At 38.7% G+C, this 24,508-nt stretch overlaps 1 protein-coding gene across 2 annotated transcripts in view; it reads left to right on the forward strand.

Moving 5' to 3' along the window:
* PFKFB1 (6-phosphofructo-2-kinase/fructose-2,6-biphosphatase 1) overlaps positions 1-24,508 on the forward strand; it is a 182,598-nt gene that overhangs the window by 152,371 nt on the left and 5,719 nt on the right. The window contains exon 13 of one of the 2 annotated variants that reach the window (XM_082680689.1): positions 14,906-14,990. The exons of the other annotated variant lie outside the window; for it this stretch is intronic. Within the exon in view, the coding sequence (XP_082536815.1) occupies positions 14,906-14,958 (53 nt within the window). The 3' untranslated portion in view covers positions 14,959-14,990. The remainder of the gene's footprint in view (positions 1-14,905; positions 14,991-24,508) is intronic. 2 annotated transcript variants of the gene reach the window in all.

The following is a 24,508-nucleotide window of genomic DNA, read 5'->3' on the forward strand; positions in this document are numbered from 1 at the left end:
AGACAGAGCAAGCACCAGAACCAGATGTGGCAGAGATGTTGGAATGATCAGACCAGGAATGTGAACGATCTATGATTAATATACTAAGGGCTCTAATGGATAAAGTAGACAGCATGCAAGAAGAGATAGGTAATGTAAGCAAAGAGATAATAATTGTAAGAAAGAACAAAAGGGCTTCCCTGGTGGTGCAGTGGTTGAGGGTCTGCCTGCTGATGCAGGGGACACGGGTTCGTGCCCCGGTCCGGGAGGATCCCATATGCTGTGGAGTGGCTGGGCCCATGAGCCATGGCTGCTGAGCTTGTGCGTCCAGAGCCTGTGCTCCACAACGGGCAAGGCCGCAGTCGTGAGAAGCCCGCGTACCACAAAAATAAAACAAAACAAAACAAAAAAATAGAAAAAAAAAGGAAGAACCAAAAATATATGCTAGATATAAAAAAAACTGTAACACAAGTGAAGAATGCCATTGATAGGCTTATTAGTAGATGGGATACAGCCGAGGAAAGAATCTCTGAGCTTGAATATATCTCAATAGAAACCACAAAAACTGAAAAGCAGAGAGAAAAAGACTGAAAAAATATAATAAAATATCAAGAAATTCGGGACCGCTAAAAAAAGGTCTGATATATGCATAATGGGAATTCTAGAAGAATAAAGTCAAGAACAGAAGAAACATTTGAAACAATAATGACTGAAAATTTTCCCCAAATTAATGTCACACACCAAGCCACAGATCCAGGAATCTCAGAACACTGAGGAGAATAGATGCGAGAAAACTACACCTAAGCATATTATATTCAAACTATGGAATATCAAAGATAAAGAAAAAAAGTAAAAGAAGCTAGAGGAAAAAAATCTTACATATACAGGAGCAAAGATTACATCGAAAATCATGCAAGCAAAAAGAGAGTAGAGTGAAAAATTTTATTTTTTGACCTTTCATGATTTATTTATTTTAACATTTAAAATTTTTTTACTAGAGTATAGATGATTTAAAATGTTCTGTTAGTTTCAGGTGTGCAGCAAAGTGAATCAGTTATACATATACATATATGCACTCTTTTTTAGATTCTTTTCCCATATAGGCCATTACAGAGTATTGAGTAGAGTTCCCTGTGCTATACAGTAGGTCCTTATTAGTTATCTATTTTATGTATAGTACTGCGTATATGTTAATCCCAATCTCCCAATTTATCCCTCACCTCACTTATTCCCTAGTAACTATGTTTGTTTTCTAGATCTTTGACTCTACTTCTGTTTTGTAAATAAGTTCATTTGTACCCCTTTATTAGATTCCACATATAAATGATATCATATGATATTTGTCTTTCTGTGACTGGCTTACTTCACTCAGTATGACAACCTCTAGGTCTATCCATGTTGGTGCAAATGGCATTATTTTGTTCTTTCTTTATGGCTGAGTAATATTCCATTGTATATATGTACTATATCTTCTTTATCCATTCCTCTGTTGATGGACATTTAGGTTGCCTCCTTGTCCTGGCTATTGTAAATAGTGCAGCAATGAACATTGGAGCGCATGTATCTTTTAGAATTATGGCTTTCTCTGGGTATATGCTCAGGAGTGGGATTGCTGGATCATATGGTAGTTCTATTTTTAGTTTTCATGTTTTTGTTTGTGTGTTTGGCTATACCACATGGCTTGTGGGATGTTTGTTCCACAACCAGGGATTAAGCCCATGTTCTGGACATGAAATCCTGAGTCCCAACCACTGGACTGCCAGGGAATTCCAGCTATTTTTAGTTTTGTAAGAAACCTCCATACTGTTCTCCATAGTGGCTGTACAAATTTACATTCACACCAACCGTGTGTGTGGGGGTCCCCTTTTCTCCAAACCCTCTCCAGCATTTATTATTTGTAGACATTTTAATGATGGCTATTATGACTGGTGTGAGGTGACATCTCATTGTAGTTTTGATTTGCATTTCTCTAATAATTAGCAATGTTGAGCATACTGTCATTTGCTCATTGCCATCTGTATGTCTTCTTTTTTTTTTTGTGGGACGCGGGCCTCTCACTGTTGTGGCCTCTCTCATTGCAAAGCACAGGCTCCAGATGCGCAGGTTCAGTGGCCATGGCTCACGGGCCTAGCAGCTCCGTGGCATGTGGAAACCGTAAACAATATGGAAAGACAACCCACAGAATGGGAGAAAATATTTGCAAATGATGTGACTCACAGGGGATTAATCTCCAAAATTTACAAACAAATCATGTGGCTCAATATAAAAAAAATAAAACCCAATAAAAATATGGGCAGAAGACCTACATAGGCATTTGTCCAGAGAAGACATGCAGATGGCCAAGAGGCACATGAAAAGATGCTCAACATCGCTAATTATTAGAGAAATGCAAATCAAAACTACAATGAGATATCACCTCACACCAGTCACAATGTCCATTATTAAAAAGTCTACAAACAATAAATGCTGGAAAGGGTGTGGAGAAAAAAAGGAACCCTCCTACACTGTTGGTGGGAATGTAAATTAGTACATTTGCTATGGAAAGCAGTAAAGAGGTTCCTTAAAAGTCTAAAACTAGAGCTACCATATCATCCAGCAATCCCATTCTTGAGCACATGTCCAGAGAAAAACATTTTCGAAAGGATACATGCACCCCAATGTTCATTGTAGTACTGTTTACAATAGCCAAGACATGGAAGCAATATAAATGCCTATCAACAGAGGAATGGATAAAGAAGATGTGGTACATATATAATTACTCAGCCATAAAATAAGAACAAAATAATGCCATTTGCACCAACATGGGTGGACCTAGAGGTTGTCATACTGGATGAAGTAAGTCAGACACAGAAAGACAAGTATCATATGATACTGATTATATGTGGAATCTTATAAAAAGGGTGCAAATGAACTTATTTACAAAACAGAAGTAGAGTCACAGATGTAGAAAATAAACTTATGGTTACCAGGGAATAAGGGAGGGGAGGGAAAAATTGGGTGTTTGGGATTGATATATACACACTACTGTGTATAAAATAGGTAACTAATAAGGACCTACTGTATAGCACAGGGAACTCTACTCAATACTTTGTAATGGTGTACATGGGAAAAGAATCTAAAAAAGAGTGGATATATATGTATAACTGATTCACTTTGCTGTACACCTGAAACTAACAGAACATTGTAAATCAACTGTACTCCAATAAAATTTCTTTTAAAAAAGAATAAATAAAGAATAACAAAAATACAATATGTTACAATAAATAACCATCATAGACCCACTCTGTAGCACAGGGTACTCTGCTCAATATACTGTAGTAACCTAAATTGGAATAGAATTTGAAAAAAGAATAGATACTTGTATATGTATAGCTGAATCACTTTGCTCTAAACCTGAAACTAACACAACATTGTTAATCAATGATACTCCAATATAAATTAAAAATTTATTTTAAATGTTGAGGAAAAAAAACCTACCAACCTAGAATTCTGTGTCCTGAGAAATTATCTTTCAAAGATGAAAGAGAAATAAAAAATATTCTCAGAGAAACAAAAATTGAGGAAATGTGTTGCCAATAGACTTGCCTTGCAAGAAATACTAAAACTTTATGCAGACTCATTAAAGATGGCAGAGTAGGAAGACCCTGAGCTCACCTCCCCACAAGGGCATACCAAAATTACAACTATTTCTAGAGCAAGTATTGATGAGAAAGCCAGAATCTAGCAGAAAATATCTTCTACAACTAAAGATATGAAGAAGGGATCACAGTGAGACAGATAGGAGGGATGGTCACAGTATAGTCAAGACCCATACCCTGGGTGGGTGACCAACAAATGGAAGGGTAATCACCACTGCAGAGGTTCTCCCCCAAAATCAACAGGGCTGAGCCCCACATTGGGCTCCCCAACCTGGGGGTACTTCACTAGGAAGACCAGCCCCCAGAACTTTTGCTTTGAAGACTAGTGGGGATTACTTTCAGAAGAACCAGAGGGCTGTGGGAAATAAAGACTCCACTCTTAAAGGGCACACACAAAATCTCACAAGCTCCAAGACCCAGGGCAGATTTCATAGTTTGAAAGGTGCCTGAGTCAGACCAACCTGCTGATCTTGGAGAGCCTCCCAGGAAGTCAGGAGGCAACTGGAGCTCACCCATGGGACACAGACACTGGCAGGAGCCATTTGGGGTAGCTCATTCTACCACACGGACATGGGTGCTGGCAAGTGCCATTTTGGAATCTTCCACCAACCTTACTAGCACTGGGACCCAGCCTTGCCAAACAGCTTGTTGGCACCAGCACTGAAACACCTCAGGCCAAGGAAATAACTGTATGTGGACACAGCCTCACACACCAGCAGGCAGGCTGCCTTAAGATCCTGTGAGCCAACGGCTGCTCCATGACATGGCCTTGTCCACCAGAGAACCCAGAACATGGACACATACACCAGTGCACTGGCTCTAACCTTAGGACCCCCAGGGCCCTGGTATCACCCAGCAGCAGGCAAATGCTAGTTCTGTGACACCTTGGGCCATTCAGACAGCCACCCCAGGATCTGGCCCCACCCACCAGTGGGCGGACACAAGCTTTGGACACTGCAGATGCCACAGCCAGTTGTGTCAGGAACCAGCCCCAACCACCAGTAGGCCAACTCCAATTTCAGCACTCCCAGAACCCTGCAGCCAGAGAGCCTAGGATCAGGCTTTGCCCACCAGTGAGCCAGTACTAGCCTTGGAATCCCCCTGGGTCTTGGGCCCCCACACCAGCAATCTGACAGCAGATCTGGGACCCACGGACCCCACAGCCAGAGGCCCCAGGACATGGCTCTGCCAACCAGTAGGCTGGCACTAGCCCCAGGACAAGGCTTCACCCATAAGCAGGCAGGCACCAGACCCGGGATCCCCTGGACCAAAATGCCATCTAGCAGCAGGTGGATACCAGCCCCAAAACCACTGCAGCCCTGCAGCCTGCCTTGTCAAGACCCAGATAACCCACAGGTAAGCAGGCACCAGACCCAGCACCTCCTGGGCCCTGGCCCTGCCAACCAGCAGACCCACACTATCTCGAGGAAATCATAGACCCTTCAGGCAACCACCTCAGGATATGGCCTCACTCATCGGCAGGCAAGAATCAGCTTTGGGACTCCCTAGAACCCAGAGACAGCCATGTCAGAAATTGGCACCACCCACCAGCAGGCAGACACTAGATCTGGGAACCCAGGCCCAACAACCACCCGCTCACCAGTGGGCCAGCACTAGCCCCGGGATACATTGGGGTTCTATAGCCAACCACCCCAAAACTCAGCCCCAACACCCAGTGGCCAACAGCATCTGCACAAGGCAGGGCCTGGCAACCAAGCAGACAAGTAGGGACTGGCAACCAACAAGAACAAGGGCCAGCTACACCTACCAGACAACTCACAGTAGTCAGGCCACCACAACAGAAGAACACAGACAGCTCCTATAGGGGGCACACCAAGAGCATATAGCCCTGGTGACCATAGGGGAGTGAACTGCTGGGTTTCATAGGACAACTCCTAAAATAGACCACTTATCCAAGGTTGGGAAACATAACAAACCTATAAGATACATAGAAATAAAAACAGCAAATTAGGAAAAATGAGATAACAGAAAAGATGCTTCAAATGAAGGAAAACATGAAATCCAAGAAGAAATAAGTGAAGTGGAGATTGGCAATCTACCAAATAAAGAGTGCAAAGTAATGATCATAAAGATAATCAAAGAATTTGGAAGAAGAATGGATGAACACAGTGAGAAATTTAACAAGGATTTAAAAAATATAGAGAGAAACCAAATAGAGGAGAAGAATACAATAAATGAAATATAAAGCACGCTAGAAGGAATCAACAGTAGATTAAATGATAAAGAGAAATTGATCAGTGAGCTGGAAGACAGAGTAAAGGAAATCACTGAAGCTGAACAGAAAAAAAGAAAAAAAAATGAGGACAGTTTAAGAGACCTCTGGGACAACACCAAATGTGTTACTATCCACTTCATAAGGATACCAGAAGGAGAAGAAAGATTTAAAAGAGGGCATAGAACATATTTGAAGACATAATAGCAAAAAATCTCTCTAACCTGAGAAAGGAAACAGACATCAAGGTACAGGAAGCACAGAGAGTCCCAAACAGGATCAACCCAACAAAGATCACATCAAGATACATTGTAATCAAAACTAAAGCATACTAAAAAACTAAAGCAAACTAATCAAAACCTAAGCATAAACAGAAAATATTAAAGCAGCAAGGGAAAAGCAACAAGTTATATACAAGGGAGCTCCCATTAGGTTATAAGCTGACATTTCAGCAGACACTCTACAGGCCAGAAGGGAGTGGCATGATATGTTTAAAGTGATGAAAGGGGAAAGCCTACAATCAAGAATACTCTACTCAATAAGGCTTTCAATCAGATTTGATGAAGGGATAAAAAGTTTTACAGACAAGCAAAAGCTAAAAGAGTTCAGCACTACCACACCAGCTTTACAAGAAATGTTAAAGGGACTTCTCTAAGCAAAAAAGAAAAGGCCACAACTAAAACACAAAAATTATGAAAGGAAACAGCTCAGTGGTAAAGGCAGTAAAGTTAGTGAATCAACCATGTACAAAGCTAGTAGGAAGGTTAGAAAACAAAAGTAGTAAAATTATAAATGTTTACATAGGTAGTTAAGGAATACATCCCCCCAAAAGATGTAAAATATGATGTCAAAAACAAATATGCTAGGGGGGGGTGTGAAATAAAAGTGCAGGATTGTTCAAATGTGTTTGAAATTAGGAGATAAGGAAGTTAAAATAATCAAATGGATGAAAGATAGATGATAGATAGATAGATAGATAGATAGATAGATAGATAGATGATAGATAGATGTAAACCTCATGATAACCACAAACCAAAAATCTATAACTTATATAGACACACAAAAAAGAAAGGGATCAAACGTTACACTAAAGATAGTCATCAAATAACGAGATGAGAACAAAAGAAGAAAGGAACAAAAAGGAACTACAAAAACAACACAAAAACAATTTAAAAGTGACAATAAGAACATACATCTCAATAATTACTTTAAATGAAAATGGACTAACTGCTCCAACCAAAAGACATAGAGTGGCTGAATGGATACAAATACAAGACCCATATATATGCTGACTACAAGAGACTAACTTCAAATCTAAAGACACACACAAAATGGAAGTGGGGGATGGAAAAAGATATTCCATGCAAATTGAAATGAAAAGAAAGCCAGGGTAGCAATACTAACATTAGACAAAATAGCTTTTAAAACAAAGACTGTAACAAAAGACAAATAAGGACATTACATAATGATAAAGTGATCAATCCAACAAGAAGATATAACAAGAACATACACATGCACCCAACTTAGGAGAACCTAAATGCATAAAACAAACATTAACAGACATAAAGGGAGAAATTGACAGCAACACAATAATAGTAGGGGACTTTATTATTTTTATTGTGGTAAAAGTCATATAATATAAAACATACTATTTTAACCATATTTAACTGTACAGTTCAGTGGCACTAAGTACATTTACAATGTTGTGCAACTCTCTCCCGAATTTTTCAACTTCCTAAACTGAAACTCTGTCCTCTTTATACACTAAGTCCCCATTCCTCCTCCCCACTCCCCCACCCCCTCGGCCCCTGACGTCTACCAATGTGCTTTCTGGCTCTATGAATTTGACTATTTAAGGTACCTTGTATAAGTGGAATCAAACAATATTTGTCTGCACCTAATGTATATTGGAATGCATTTTTAAGGTTAACTTAATATATGTCCTGTAAACATATTGTACCTGCTTTTCTTCCCCCTGTGCTATACAGTAGGGACTCAGCAGCCATCTATTTCATACAAAGTAGCGTACATACGTCAATCCCAATCTCCCAGTCTACACCACCTCCCTTCCCGCCTTGGTGTCCATATGTTTGTTCTCTATGTCTGTGTATTTCTGCTTTGCAAATAGGTTCATCTGTACCATTGTTCCTAAATTCCACATATATGCATTAATATACGATATTTGTTTTTCCCTTTCTGCCATACTTCACTCTGAATGACAGTCTCTAGATCCATTCTTGTCTCTGCAAATGGCACAATTTCTTCCCTTTTCAAACCTGAGTTATATCTCATTGTACATATGTACCACACCTTCTTTATCCATTCCTCTGTGGATGGACATTTAGGTTGCTTCCATGTCCTGGCTATTTCAAATAGTGCTGCAATGAAGATTGGAGTGTATGCGTCTTTCTGAATTATGGTTTCCTCCAGGTACATGCCCAGGAGTGGGATTGCGGGGTCATATGATAGTTCTATTTTTAGTTTATTAAGGAACCTCCATACTGTTGTCCATAGTAGCTGTATCAATTTACATTCCCACCACAGTGTAAGAGGGTACTCTTTTTTCCACATCCTCTAAGCATTTATAGTTTGCAGATTTTGTTATGATGGTCATTCTTACCAGTGTGAGGTGATACCTCATTGTATTTTGATTTGCATTTTCTAATAATTAGTGATATTGAACATCTTTTCATGTACCTCTTGGGCATCTATATGTCTTCTTTGGAGAAAAATCTATTTAGGTCTTCTGCCCATTAACTGATTGGGTTGTTTGTGGGTATTTTTGATATTGAGCTGGATGAGCTTTATGGGAAATAAATCCCTTGTCAGTTGCTTCATTTGCAAATATTTTCTCCCATTCTGAAGGTAGTCTTTCACTCTTGTTTATGGTTTCCTTTTCTGAGCAAAAGCGTATAAGTTTAATTAGGTCCCATTTGTTAATTTTTGTTTTTATTTTCAATATTCTAGGAGCTGGGTCAAAAAAAGATCTTAATATGATTTATGTCAAAGAGTGTTCTGCCTATATTTTCCTCTAAGAATTTTATAGTATACAGCCTTAATTTAGGTCTTTAATCCATTTTGTGTTTATTTTTGTGTACGTATTAGGGAGTGTTCTAATTTCATTATTTTACATGTATCTGTCCAGTTTTCCCAGCAAGAATATTGAAGAGACTGTCTTTTGTCCCTTGTATATTCTTGCCTTTTTTGTCATAGATTAGGTCACCATAGGTGCTTGGGTTTATCTCTGGACTTTCTACTCTGTTCTATTTGTCTGTATTTCTGTTTTTGTGCAATACCATACTGTTTTGATGACTGTACTTTTGTAGTATAATCTGAAGTCAGGGAGCCTGATTATTCCACCTCCATTTATCTTTTCTTTTTTTTTAAACATTTTTATTGGAGTATAATTGCTTTACAATGTTGTGTCAGTTTCTGCTGTATAACAAAGTGAATCAGCTATACGTATATATAAATCTCCATAACCCCTCCCACTTGAGTCTCCCTTCCAGCCTCCCTAATCCACCCCTCTGATGGTCAAAAGCACTAAGATGATCTCCCTGTGCTATGCAGCTCCTTCCCACAAGCTATCTATTTTACATTTGGTAGTGTATAAATGTCCACTCCACTCTCTCATTTCATCCCAGCTTACCCTTCACCCTTCCCATGTCCTCAAGTCCATTCTCTACATCTGCATCTTTATTCCTGTCCTGCCCCTAAGTTCTTCAGAACAATTTTCTTTTTTTTTAAGTTTCCATATATATGTGTTAGCATACGGTATTTGTTTTTCTGTTTCTGACTTACTTCACTCTGTATGACAGACTCTAGGTCCACCCACTTCACTACCAATAACTCAGTTTCACTTCATTTTATGGCTGAGTAATTTTCCATTGTATATATGTGCCACATCTTTATCTATTCATCAGTCGATGAACACTTAGGTTGCTTCCAGGTCCTGCCTATTGGAAATAGAGTTGCAATGAACATTGTGGTACATGACCCTTTTTGAATTTTAGTTTTCTCAGGGTATATGCCCAGTAGTGGGATTGCTGGCTCGTATGGTAGTTCTACTTTTAGATTTTAAAGGAACCTCCATACTGTTCTCCATAGTGGCTGTATCAATTTTCATTTCCACCAACAGTGAAAGAGGATACACTTTTCTCCACACCCTCTCCAGCATGTATTGTTTGTAGATTTTTTGATGATGGCCATTCTGAGTGGTGTGAGGTGATACCTCACTGTAGTTTTGATTTGCATTTTTCTAATGATTAGTAATGTTGAGCATCCTTTCATGTGTTTGTTGGCAATCTGTATATCTTCTTTGGAGAAATGTCTATTTACCTCTGCTGCCCATTTTTGGATTGGGTTATTTGCTTTTTAAATATTGAGCTGCATGAGCTGCTTGTAAATTTTGGAGATTAATCCTTTGTCAGTTGCTTTGTTTGCAAATATTTTCTCCCATTCTGAGGGTTGTCTTTTCGTCTTGTTTATGGTTTTCTTTGCTATGCAAAACCTTTGAAGTTTCATTAGGTCCCATTTGTTCATTCTTGTTTTTATTTCCATTACTCTAGGATGTGGATCAAAAAAGATCTTGCTGTAATTTATATCAAAGAGTGTTCTTCCTATGTTTTCTGCTTAGAATTTGATAGTGTCTGGTCTTACATTTACGTCTCGAATCCATTTTGAGTTTATTTTTGTGTATGGTGTTAGGGAGTGTTCTAATTTCATTCTTTACATGTAGCTGTCCAGTTTTCCCAGCACCACTTATTGAAGAGATGGTCTTTTCTCCATTGTATATCCTTCCCTCCTTTGTCATAGATGAGTTGACCATATGTGCATGGGTTTATCTCTGGGCTTTCTATCTTGTTCCATTGATCTATATTTCTGTTTTTGTACCAGTACCATACTATCTTGATTACTGTAGCTTTGTAGTATAGTCTGAGGTCTGGGAGCCTGATTCCTCCAGCAGCATTTTTCATTTTCAACATTGCTTTGGCTATTCAGGGTCTTTTGTGTTTCCATACAAATTGTGAAAATTTTTGTTCTAGCTCTGAAACATGCCATTGGTAGCTTGATAGGTATGGCATTGAATCTGTAGATTGTTTTGGGTAGTTTAGTCATTTTCACAATGTTGATCCTTCCAATCCAAGAATATGGTGTATCTCTCCATCTGTTTGTGTCATCTTTAATTTCTTTCATCAGTATCTTATAGTTTTCTGCATACAGGTCTTTTGTCTCCTTAGATAGGTTTATTCCTAGGTATTTTATTTTTTTTGTTGCAATGGTAAATGGGAGTGTTATGTTAATTTCTCTTACAGAGCTTTCATCATTACTGTATAGGTATGCAAGAGATTTCTCTGCATTTGTCTTGTATTCTGCTACTTTACCAAATTCATTGATTAGCTCTAGTAGTTTTCTGGTGGTATCTTTAGTATTCTCTACGTATAGTATCATGTCATCTGCAACCAGTGACAGCTTTATTTCTTCTTTTCCGATTTGGATTCCTTTTATTATTTTGCTTCTCTGATTGCTGTGGCTAAAACTTCCAAAACTATGTTGAATAATAGTGGTGACAGTGGGCCACCTTGTCTTGTTCCTGATCTTAGTGGAAATGGTTTCGGTTTTTCATCATTGAGAACAATGTTGGCTGTAGGTTTGTCATATATGGACTTTATTATGTTGAGGAAAGTTCCCTCTGTGCCTACTTTCTCTAGGATTTTTATCATAAATTGGTGTTGAATTTTGTTGAATGATTTTTCTGCAGCAGTTGAGATGATCGTATGGATTTTATTCTTCAATTTGTTAATATGGTATATCACATTGATTGATTTGCATATATTGAAGAATCCTTGCATTCCTGGGATAAACCCCTCTTGGTCTCAGTGTATGATCCTTTTAATGTGCTGTTGGATTCTGTTTGCTTGTAATTTGTTGAGGATTTTTGCGTCTATGTTGATCAGTGTTATCTTTGTGACATCTTTGTCTGGTTTTGGTATCAGAGTGATGTTGGCCTTGCAGAATGAGTTGGGAGTGTTCCTCCCTCTGCTATATTTTGTAAGAGTTTCAGAAGGAAATGCGTTAGCTCTTCTCAAAGTGTTTGATAGAATTCGCCTGTGAAGCCATCTGGTCCTGGGCTTTTTTTGTTGGAAGATTTTTAATCACAGTTTCAATTTCAGTGCTTGTGATTGGTCTGGATATATTTTCTGTTTCTTCCTGGTTCAGTCTGGGAAGGTTGTGCTTTTCTAAGAATTTGTCTATTCCTCCCAGGTTGCCCATTTTATTAGAATATATTTACTTGCAGTAATCTTTCATGATCCCTTGTATTTTGCAGTGTCAGTTGTTACTTCTCCTTTTTCATTTATAATTCTATTGATTTGAGTCTTCTCACTTTTTTTCTTGATGAGTCTGGCTAATGGTTTGTCAATTTTGTTTATCTTCTCAAAGAACCAGCTTTTAGTTTTATTGATCTTTGCTATTGTTTCCTTCATTTCTTTTCCATTTATTACTGATCTGATCTTTATGATTTGTTTCCTTTTCCTAACTTTGGGTTATTTTGTTCTTCTTTCTCTAATTGCTTTAGGTGAAAGTTTAGGTTGTTTATTTGATATGTTTCTTTTTTCTTGAGGTAGGATTTTATTGCTATAAACTTCCCTCTTAGAACTTCTTTTGGTGCATCCTATAGGTTTTGGGTTGGCATGTTTTCATTGTCATTTGTATCTATGTATTTTTTTATTTCCTTTTTGATTTCTTTAGTGATATCTTGGTTATTAAGTAGTGTATTGTTTAGCTTTCAAGTATTTGTTATTTTTATGAATATTTTTCCTGTAATTAACGTCTAGTTTCATAGCACTGTGGTCGGAAAAGATACTGGATAGTATTTCAATTTTCTTAAATTTACTAAGGCTTGATTTGTGACCCAAGGTATGATCTATCCTGGAGAATGTTCCATGAGCACTTGAGAAGAAAATGTAGTCTGTTGTTTTGGATGGAATGTCCTATAAATACCAATTAATTCCTTCTTGTCTAATGTATCATTTAAAGTTGTATTTCCTTATTTATTTTAATTTTGGATGATCTGTCCATTCGTGAAAATGGGGTGTTAAATCCCCTAATATTATTCTGCTACTGTCAATTTCCCCTTTTATGTCTGTTAGCATTTTTCTTATGTATTGAGGTGCTCCTATGTTGGGTGCATAGATATGTACAATTGTTATATCTTCTTCTTGGATTGATCCCTTGATCATTATGTAGGGTCCTTCCTTGTCCCTTGTGATAGTCTTTACTTTAAAGTCTGTTTCGTATGAGATAAGAATTGCTACTCCAGCTTTCTTTTGAATGCCATTTGCATGGAATATCTTTTTCCATCCCCTCACTTTCAGTCTGTGTGTGTCTCTAGGTCTGACATGGGTTTATTGTAGGCAGCATATATACAGGTCTTGTTTTTGTATCTATTCAGCCAGTCTATGTCTTTTGGTTGGAGCATTTAATCCATTTACATTTAAGGTAGTTATCCATATGTATGTTCCTATTACTCTTTTTTTAACTGTTCTAGGTTTGTTATTGTAGGTCTTTTCCTTTTCCATTGTTTCCTGTCTAGATAAGTTCCTTTAGCGTTTGTTGTAAAGCTCATTTTGTGGTGATGAATTCTCTTAGGTTTTTTTTTTGTCTGAAAAGTTTTTAATTTCTCCATTAAATCTTGTGAGATCCTTGATGGGTAGAGTAATCTTGGTTGTAGGCTTTTCCCTTTCATCATGTTAAATATGTCTTGCCATGCCCTTCTGGCTTGCAGTGTTTCTGCTAAAAGATCATCTGTTATCCTATGGGGATTCACTTATATGTTATTTGCTGTTTTTACCTTGCTGCTTTTATTATTTTTTCTGTGTATTAATTTTTGATAGCTTGATTAATATGTGTCTTGTTGTGTTTCTTCTTGGGTTTATCCTGTTTGGAACTCTCTGTTCTTCCTGGACTTGATTGACTATTTCCTTTCCCATATTAGGGAAGTCTTCACTTATAATCACTTCAAATATTTTCTCAGTCCGTTTCTTTTTCTATTCATCTTCTGGGACCTGTATAATTCATATGTTGGTGTGTTCAATATGGTCCCAGAGGTCTCTAAGACTGTCCTCAATTCTTTTCATTCTTTTTTCTTTATTCTCATCTGTGGTAGTATATTCCACTATTTTATCTTCTAGGTCACTTTTCCGTTCTTCTGCCTCAGTTATTCTGCTCTTGATTCCTTCTAGAGAATTTTGAATTTCACTTTTTGTGTTGTTCATCACTGTTTGTTTGCTCTTTATTTCTTCTAGGTCCTAGATAAATATTTCCTGTATTTTCTCCATTCTATTTCCAAGATGTAAGATCACCTTTACTCTCATTACTTTCAATTCTTTTTCAGGTAGACTGCCTATTTGCTGTTCATTTTTTTGGTCTGGTGGGTTTTTACCTTGCTCCTTCATCTCTTGTGTGTTACTCTGTCTTCTCATCTCACTTAACTTACTGTGTTTGTGGTCTCTTTTTCACCAGCCACACTTTCATAGTTCCTGTCATTTTCGGTGTCTGTGTCCAGTGGGTAAGGTTGGTTCAGTGGGTTGTGTAGGCTTCCTGGTGGAGGGGACTAGTGCCTGTATTCTGGCGGATGATGCTGGATTTTGTCTTTCTGGTGGGCAGAACCACATCTGGTGGTGTGTTTTGTTGCATCTGTGACCTTATTATTATTTTAGTCAGCCTCTCTGCTAATGGGTGGGGTTGTTTTCCTGTCTTGCTAGTTGTTTGTCATAGGGTGTCCAGCACTGTAGCGTACTGGTCTTTGAGTGGAGCTGGGTCTTATCTTTGAGATGGAGATCTCTGGGAGAGTATTTGCCATTTGATGTTACTTGGAACAAGGAGGTCTCTGATGGACCAGTATCCTGCATTTGGGTCTCCCACCGCACAGGCACAGGCCTGACACCTGGCCACATCATGAAGATGCTGTTTGCAGCACAGCTCAGAAGAAAAGGGAGGGAGAGGGGGAAGATGGCGGAAGAGTAAGACACAGAGATCACCTTCCTCCCCACAGATACATCAGAAATACATCTACACGTGGAAGTGCTCCTACAGAACACACAGTGAATGCTGTAAGAAGACCTCAGACCTCCCAAAAGGCAAGAAACTCCCCACGTAACAGGGTAGGGGAAAAGAAAAAATAATAAACAGAGACAAAAAAATAGGTAAGGGACCTGCACCAGTGGGAGGGAGCTGTGAAGGAGGAAAGGTTTCCAAACACTAGGAAGTCCCTTCTCGGGCAGAGACTGTGGGTGGTGGAGGAGGGAAGCTTCGGAGCTATGGAGGACAGCACAGCAACAGGGGTGGGGAGGCCAAAGTGGAGAGATTCCTGCACAGAAGATCAGTGCCGACTGGCACTCACCAGCCCGAGAGGCTGTCTTCTGACCCACCGGGGCAGGCGGGGGCAGGGAGCTGAGTCTCAGACTTCGGTTGGATCGCAGGGAGAGGAATAGCAGCCTGAAGACAGTCCGAAGGTGTAAGTGCACCATGGCTAGCCGGGAGGGAATCTGGGGGAAAGTCTGGAACTGCCGAAGAGCCAAGAGACATTTTCTTCCCTCTTTGTTCCCTGGTGCGTGAGAAGAGGGGATTAAGAGTGCTGCTTAAAGGAGCTCCAGAGAGGGCCGTGAGCTGTGGCTAACAGCGCGGACCCCAGAGAAGGGCATGAGACATTAAGGCTGCTGCTACCGCCACCAAGAAGCCTGTGTGCGAGCATAGGTCACTATCCATACCTCCCTTCTGGGGAGCCTGTGCAGGCAACCACTGCCAGGGTCCTGGGATCCAGGCACAACTTCCCTGGGGGAAGGCACGGCACGCCTCAGGCTGGTGAAATATTCCTCTGGCCTCTGTCGCAGCAGGCTCGCCCCACACTCCATGCCCCTCCCTTCCACCGGCCTGAGTGAGCCAGAGCCCCTGAATCAGCTGCTCATTTTACCCCGTCCTGTCTGAGGGAAGAACAGAAGCCCTCCAGCGACGTACAGGCACAGGCGGGGCCAAATCCAAAACTGAGACCCTAGAGCTGTGTGAACAAAGAAGAGAAAGGGAAATTTCTCCCAGCAGCATCAGGATCAGTGGATTAAATCTCTACAATCCACTTGATATACCCTGCATCGGTGGAATACCTGAATAGACAACGAATCATATCAAATTGAGGAGGTGGACTTTGAGAGTAAGATTTATTATTTTTTCCCCTTTTCCTCTTTTTGTGAGTGTGCATGTGTATGCTTCTGTGCGGGATTTTGTCTGTATAGCTTTGCTTCCACCATTATTCCTAGCTTTATATCTGTACATTGTTTTTTTGGGGTTTCTTTTGTTGTTTTATTTTTGATTTTAAAAAATATTTTTCTTAATAATTATTTTTATTTTAATAACTTTATTATATTTTATCTCACTTTATTTTATTTTACTTTATCTTCTTTCTTTCTTTTTTTCCTTCCTTCCCTCCTTCTGTGCTTCCTTCCTCCCTCCCTCCTTCCCTCCCTCCTTTCCTTCTTCTTTTCCTTCTTTCTTTCTTTATTTCTTCCTTCCTTTCTTTCTTTCTACTGCTACTAATTCTTCCTTTCTACATTTTCTCCCTTTTAATCTGAGCCGAGTGGATGAAAGGCTCTTGGTGTTGCAGCTATGAGTCAGTGCTGTGCCTCTGAGGTGGGAGAGCCAATTTCAGGACACTGGTCCACAAGAGACCTCCCAGCTCCACATAATATCAAATGGTGAAAATCTCGCAGAGATCTCCATCTCAACACCAGCAACCAGCTTCACTCAATGACCAGCAAGCTACAGTGCTGGACACCCTATGCCAAACAACTAGCAAGACAGGAACACAACCCCACCTATTAGCAGAGAGGCTGTCTAAAATCATAAGTCCACAGACACCCCAAATCACACCACAAGACGTACACCTGCCCACCAGAAAGACAAGATACAGCCTCATCCACCAGAACACAGGCACTAGTCCCCTCCACCAGGGAGCCCACACAACCCACTGAACAAACATTAGCCACTGGGGACAGACACCAAAAACAACGGGAACTACGAACCTGCACCCTGCAAAAAGGAGACACCAAACACAGTAAGATAAGCAAAATGAGAAGACAGAAAAACACACAGCAGTTAAATGAGCAAGATAAAAACCCACCAGACCTAACAAATGAAGAGGAAATAGGCAGTCTACCTGAAAAAGTATTCAGAATAATGATAGTAAAGATGATCCAAAATCTTGGAAACAGAATAGACAAAATGCAAGAAACATTTAACAAGGACCTACAAGAAATAAAGATGAAACAAGCAATGATGAACAACACAATAAATGAAATTAAAAGTACTCTAGATGGGATCAATAGCAGAATAACTGGGGCAGAAGAACGGATAAGTTACCTGGAAGATAAAAGAGTGTAAATAACTACGGCAGAGCAGAATAAAGAAAAAAGAAGGTAAAGAACTGAGGACAGTCTCAGAGACCTCTGGGAAAACATTAAACACACCAACATTCAAATTATAGGGGCTCCAGAAGAAGAAGAGAAAAAGAAAGGGACTGGGAAAATATTTGAAGAGATTGTAGGTGAAAACTTCCCTAATATGGGAAAGGAAAGAGTTAATCAAGTCCAGGAAGCACAGAGTCCCATACAGGAAAAATCCAAGCAGAAACACGCCAAGACACATATTAATCAAACTGTCAAAAATTAAATACAAAGAAAAACATGTTAAAAGCAGCAAGGGAAAAACAACAAATAACACACAAGGGAATTCCCCTAAAGTTTAACAGCTGATCTTTCAGCAGAAACTCTGCAAGCCAGAAGGAACTTGCAGAACATATTTAAAGTAATGAAGGAGAAAAACCTGCAACCAAGACTACTCTACAGAGCAAGGATCTCATTCAGATTTGATGGAGAAATTAAAACCTTTACAGACAAGCAAACGCTGAGAGAGTTCAGCACCACAAAACCAGCTTTGCAAAAAATGCTAAAGGAGATTCTCTAGGCAAGAAACACAAGAGAAGGAAAAGATCTATATTAAAGAACCTAAAACAATTAAGAAAATGGGAATAGGAACATATATATCGTTAATTAACTTAAATTTAAATGGACTAAATGCTCCCACCAAAAGACACAGATTGGCTGAATGGATATAAGAACAAGACCCATACATATGCTGTCAACAAGAGACCAACTTCAGACCTAGAGACACATACAGACTGAAAGTAAGGGGATGGAAAAAGATATTCCATGCAAATGGAAAGCAAAAGAAAGTTGGAGTAGCAATTGTCATATCAGATAAAATAGATTTTAAAATAAAGACTATTAGAAGATACAAAGGAGGGCACTACATAATGATCAAGGGATCGGTCCAAGAAGAAGATTTAACAATTGTAAATATTTATGCACCCAACATAGGAGCACCTCAATACATAAGGCAAATACAAACAGCCATAAAAGGGGAAATCGACAGTAACACATTCATAGTAGGGAACTTTAACACCCCACTTTCAGCAATGGACAGATCATCCAAAATGAAAATAAATAAGGAAACAGAAGATTTAAATGATCCATTAAACAAGATGGACTTAATTGATATTTATAGGACATTCCATCCAAAAACAACAGAATACACATTTTTCTCAAGTGCTCATGGAACATTCTCCAGGATAGATCATATCTTATGTCAGAAATCAAGCCTTGGAAAATTTAAGAAAATTGAAATTGTATCAAGTATCTTTTCCGACCACAACGCCATGAGACTAGATATCAATTACAGGAAAAGATCTGTAAAGAAATACAAACACATGGAGGCTAAACAATACACTACTTAATAACGAAGTGATCACTGAAGAAATCAAAGAGGAAATCAAAAAATACCTAGAAACAAATGACAATGTAGACATGACAACACAAAACCTATGGGATGTAGCAGAAGCAGTTCTAAGAGGGAAGTTTATAGCAATACAATCCTACCTGAAGAAACAGGAAACATCTCGAGTAAGCAACCTAACTTTGCACCTAAAGCAATTAGTAAATGAAGAACAAAAAACCCCCAAAGTTAGCAGAAGGATAGAAAACATACAGATCCGATCAGAAATAAATGAAAAAGAAATGCAGGAAATGATAGCAAAGATCAATAAAACTAAAAGCTGGTTCTTTGAGAAGATAAACAAAATAGATAAACCATTAGCCAGACTCATCAAGAAAAAAGGGAGAAGACTCAAATCAATAGAATTAGAAATGAAGAAGGAGAAGTAACAACTGACACTGCAGAAATACAAATGATCATGAGAGACTACTACAAGCAACCCTATGCCAATAAAATGGACAACCTGGAAGAAATGGACAAACTCTTAGAAATGCACAACCTGCCAAGACTGAATCAGGAAGAAATAGAAAATATGAACAGACCAATCACAAGCACTGGAACTGAAACAGTGATTAAAAATCTTCCAACAAACAAAAGCCCAGGACCAGATGGCTTCACAGGTGAATTCTACCAAACATTTAGAGAAGAGCTAACACCTACCCCTCTCAAACTCTTCCAAAATATAGCAGAGGGAGGAAAACTCCTAAACTCATTCTACGAGGCCAACATCACCTTGATACCAAAAGCAGACAAGGATGTCACAAAGAAAGAAAACTACAGGCCAATATCACTGATGAACATACATGCAAAAATCCTCAACAAAATACTAGCAAACAGAATCCAACAGCACATTAAAAGGATCTTACACCATGATGAAGTGGGGTTTATTCCAGGAATGCAAGGATTCTTCAATATATGCAAATGAATCAATGTGATAAACCATATTAACAAATTGAAGGAGAAAAACCATTTGATCATCTCAATAGATGCAGAGAAAGCTTAGGACAAAATTCAACACCCATTTATGGTAAAAAAAACTCTGCAGAAAGTCGGACTAGAGAGACCTTTCCTCAATATAATAAAGGCCATATATGACAAACCCACAGCCAACATCGTCCTCAATGGTGAAAAACTGAAAGCATTTCCAATAAGATCAGGAATAAGACAAGGTTGCCCACTCTCACCACTCTTATGGAACATAGCTTTGGAAGTTTTAGCCCAGCAATCAGAGAAGAAAAGGAAATAAAAAGAATCCGAATCAGAAAAGAAGAAGTAAAGCTGTCGCTGTTTGCAGATGACATGATACTTTATACAGAGAATCCCAAAGATACTACCAGAAAACTACTAGAGCTAATCAATGAATTTGGTAAAGTAGCCAGATACAAAATTAATGCACAGAAATCTCTGGCATTCCTATACTCTAATGATGAAAAATCAGAAAGTGAAATGAAGAAAACACACCCATTTACCATTGCTACAAAAAGAATAAAATATCTAGGAATAAACCTACCTAAGGAGACAAAAGACCTGTATGCAGAAAATTATAAGACACTGATGAAAGAAATTAAAGATGATAGAAATAGATGGAGAGATATACCATGTTCTTGGATTGGAAGGATGAACATTTTGAAAATGACTCTCCTACCCAAAGCAATCTACAGATTCAATGTAATCCGTATCAAACTACCACTGGCATTTTTCACAAAACTAGAACAAAAAATTTCACAATTTGTAAGGAAGCACAAAAGACCCCGAATACCCAAAGCAATCTTAAGAACGAAAAACGGAGCTGGAGGAATCAGGCTCCCTGACTTCAGACTATACTACAAGTTACAGTAAACAAGACAGTATGGTGCTGGCACAAAATCAGAAAGATAGATCAATGGAACAGGATAGAAAGCCCAGTGATGATCCCACGCACATATGGTCACCTTATCTTTAATAAAGGAGGCAGGAATGTACAGTGGAGAAAGGACAGCCTCTTCAATAAGTGGTGCTGGGAAAACTGGACAGGTACATGTAAAAGTATGAGATTAGGTCACTCCCTAACACCATACACAAAAATAAGCTCAAAATAGATGAAAGACCTAAATGTAAGCCCAGAAACTATCAAACTCTTAGAGGAAAACCTAGACAGAACACTCTATGACATAAATCACAGCAATATCCTTTTTGACCCACTTCCTTGAGAAATGGAAATAAAAACAAAAATACACAAATGGGACCTAATGAAACTTCAATGCTTTTGCACAGCAAAGGAAACCATAAACAAGACCAAAAGACAACCCTCAGAATGGGAGAATATATTTGCAAATGAAGCAACTGACAAAGAATTAATCTCCAAAATTTATAAGCAGCTCATGCAGCTCAATAACAAAAAAACAAACAACCCAATCCAAAAATGGGCAGAAAACCTAAATAGACATTTCTCCAAAGAAGATATAGACTGTCATCAAACAGATGAAAGAATGCTCAACATTATTAATCATTAGAGAAATGCAAATCAAAACTACAATGAGATATCATCTCACACCAGTCAGAATGGTCATCATCAAAAAATCTAGAAACAATAAATGTTGGAGAGGGTGTGGAGAAAAGGGAACACTCTTGCACTGCTGGTGGGAATGTGAATTGGTTCAGCCACTATGGAGAACAGTATGGAAGTTCCTTAAAAAACTACACATAGAACTACCATATGACCTGGTAATACCACTCCTGGGCATATACCCTGAGAAAACCAAAATTCAAAAAGAGTCATGTACCAAAATGTTCATTGCAGCTCTATTTACAATAGCCCAGAGATGGAAACAACCTAAGTGTCCATCATTGGATGAATGGATAAAGAACATGTGGCACATATATACAATAGAATATTACTCAGCCATAAAAAGAAACGAAATTGAGCTATTTGTTTTGAGGTGGATAGACCTAGAGTCTGTCCTACAGAGTGAAGTAAGTCAGAAAGAGAAAGACAAATACCGTATGCTAACACATATATATGGAATTTAAGAAAAAAAATGTCATGAAGAACCTAGGCGTAAGACATGAATAAAGACACAGACCTACTAGAGAATGGACTTGAGCATATATGGAGCGGGAAGGGTAAGCTGTGATAAAGCGAGAGAGAGGCATGGACATATATACACTACCAAACGTAAGATAGATAGCTAATGGGAAGCAGCCGCATAGCACAGGGAGATCAGCTTGGTGCTTTGTTACCGCCTGGAGGGGTGGGATAGGGAGGGTGGGAGGGAGGGAGACACAAGAGGGAAGAGATATGGGAACATATGTATATGTATAACTGATTCACTTTGTTATAAAGCAGAAACTAACACACCATTGTAAAGCAATTATACTCCAATAAAGATGTAAAAAAAATTGAGTTTTTTGTAGTGAGGTGGATGTGCATCGAATCTGTCATATAAGTGAAGTAAGTCATAAAGAGAAAAACAAATACCGTATGTTAACACATATATATGGAATCTAAATTAAAAAAAAAAAAAGAGGGTTCTGAAGAACCTAGGGGCAGAACTGGAATGAAGATGCAGATGTAGAGAATGGACTTGAAGACAGAGGGAGGGGCAAGGGTAACCTGAGACGAAGTGGGAGAGTGGCATGAACATATGTACACTACCATATGTAAAATAGATAGCTATTCGGAAGCACCCGCATAGCATTGGGAGATCAGCTCGGTCCTTTGTGATCACCTAGAGGGGTGGGTTATGTAGGGTGGGTGGGAGTCGCAAGAGCACGGGTATATATGTATATGTATAGCTGACTCACTTTGTTATTCAGCAGCAACAAACACAACAATGTAAAGCAGTTATACTCCAATAAAGATGTTTAAAAAAATACAATTGCAACAGAAACTATAGTAGATACAAAAATGATTATTGAAATGGAGAAAAAAAATCACATTTTTTCTTTAGAACCAATAAATATGTTTTAATTAATCATTAAAAAAAAAAGTGGAAATAGCCTAAATATCCATCAGCTGGTGAATGGGTAAACAGAATGTCATATATCGTTATATTATTCAGCCATAATAAAGAATGAAGTACTAATACATGGCACAACATGGGTGAACCTTGAAAACATTATGCAAAGTGAAAGAAGTCAGGCACAAAGGACTATATATTTTATGATTCCATTTATATGAAATGGCCAAAATAAGCAAATCCATAGAGGCAGAAAATACATGAGTGATTGCCAGGGCCTGGGAGGAGGGGAGAAGGGGAAATAACTGTTAATGGGTACTGGGTTACTTTAGAGGAGGATGAAAATGTTCTACAATTAGGTAGTTGTGATGGTAGTACAAGTTTGTGAATATACTAAAATAAATCCCACTAAATTGTACAGTTTTAAAAAATTCTATAATTCCCTTTAGGGGCACATTTTCTAGTTACCTATTGTGATGAGTGAAGCATATCTTTTAACTTTTGAAGCCTTCCTGAATGTACATGCTTCTGGACACCTGTACAAAATGGACCTTCTTCATGTTTCTTGTCTTTGTCCCATGTTCTTCTGCAGACACAGCTTCAATGTCTTCTATCTTGGTATCTTAGTCCATTAATTATGACTTCCAAATGGTGATGGAGGCCAAAATAGAGGAGTTGAGAATGTATCATGGGCCACTTTGTATAATAACTTATTTCAGGTCATATTGTAATGACTACAAAATACCCTAAATTTAGGAATTATGTTTTCTTCTTTCCTTCTCTTCTGCTTTCCTCTATGGACTGAGAAAATGTAATTGTCATAGCCTCTGGTTAGTTTTAATCACATGAAGTAAACCCAGAAGGCCCAAAATTGCATTCCTAATGCCCTTTAGCTCTCTCTGCTTCACCATCTACAAATATGCAGCTTGTGTTTGATTTCTCTCAAGCAAGGCTTCCCAAAAGTGTCTGATCTACCAATCTCCAATAAATGGGTTGACTTGAAGATGGTTAGACCTTCATGTTTTACCTTTCTCACTGCTGCTAACATTTTACCAAAGGTCTACTGTTAATATATGTTATAAACCAGCCATCCTCAACCCTAGATACACATTCAAATAACCTGGGAAATAATTTTTGAATATTGATGCCTGAACCCCAGACCCAATTAATTGGTATAGGTTGGGGCCTGAAAATTGATATTTTTTTAAAAGTCCCCCTGGGTAACTCCAGTGGGCAGCCAGGGTTGATGAAAACTGCACTAAGAAATACTTGAGTATTTCTTAAGTTTAGATTTACTAATTATATTTTTATCAAGCAATATAGATATAAAGTTCTAAAAGTCAAATGGTACTTACTACAAAGGTTTTTAAGAAAGCAATTTCTTGCTCTACTCATTCCCATCCCTGATCCTCATTCCCCAGAGGCAATCACATTCAACTCTTTTTCTAAAAAATAAATTTATTTATTTTTGGTTGCATTGAGTCTTATTGAGTTGATAAGTTGAGTTGCTGCTCACAGGCTTTCTCTAGTTGAGGCGAGTGGGGGCTGCTCTTCATTGCGGTGCACGGGCTTCTCATTGTGGTGGCTTCTCTTGGTGTGGAGCATGGGTTCTAGGCACGTGGTTCTCAGTAGTTGTGGCACATAGGCTCACAAGTTGTTGGGCATGGGCTTAGTTGCTCCACGGCATGTGGGATCTTCCTGGACCAGGGCTTGAACCTGTGTCCCCTGCATTGGCAGGCGGATTCTTAACCACTGTGCCACCATGGATGCCCCATATTCAACCTTTTTAAGTATTCCCTTAAATTATTTACATCTTTTATCATTATACTGATATTTCT

Source organism: Grampus griseus (genome assembly GCF_964374135.1).
Source record: "Grampus griseus genome assembly, chromosome: X".
NCBI lineage: Eukaryota > Metazoa > Chordata > Mammalia > Artiodactyla > Delphinidae > Grampus > Grampus griseus.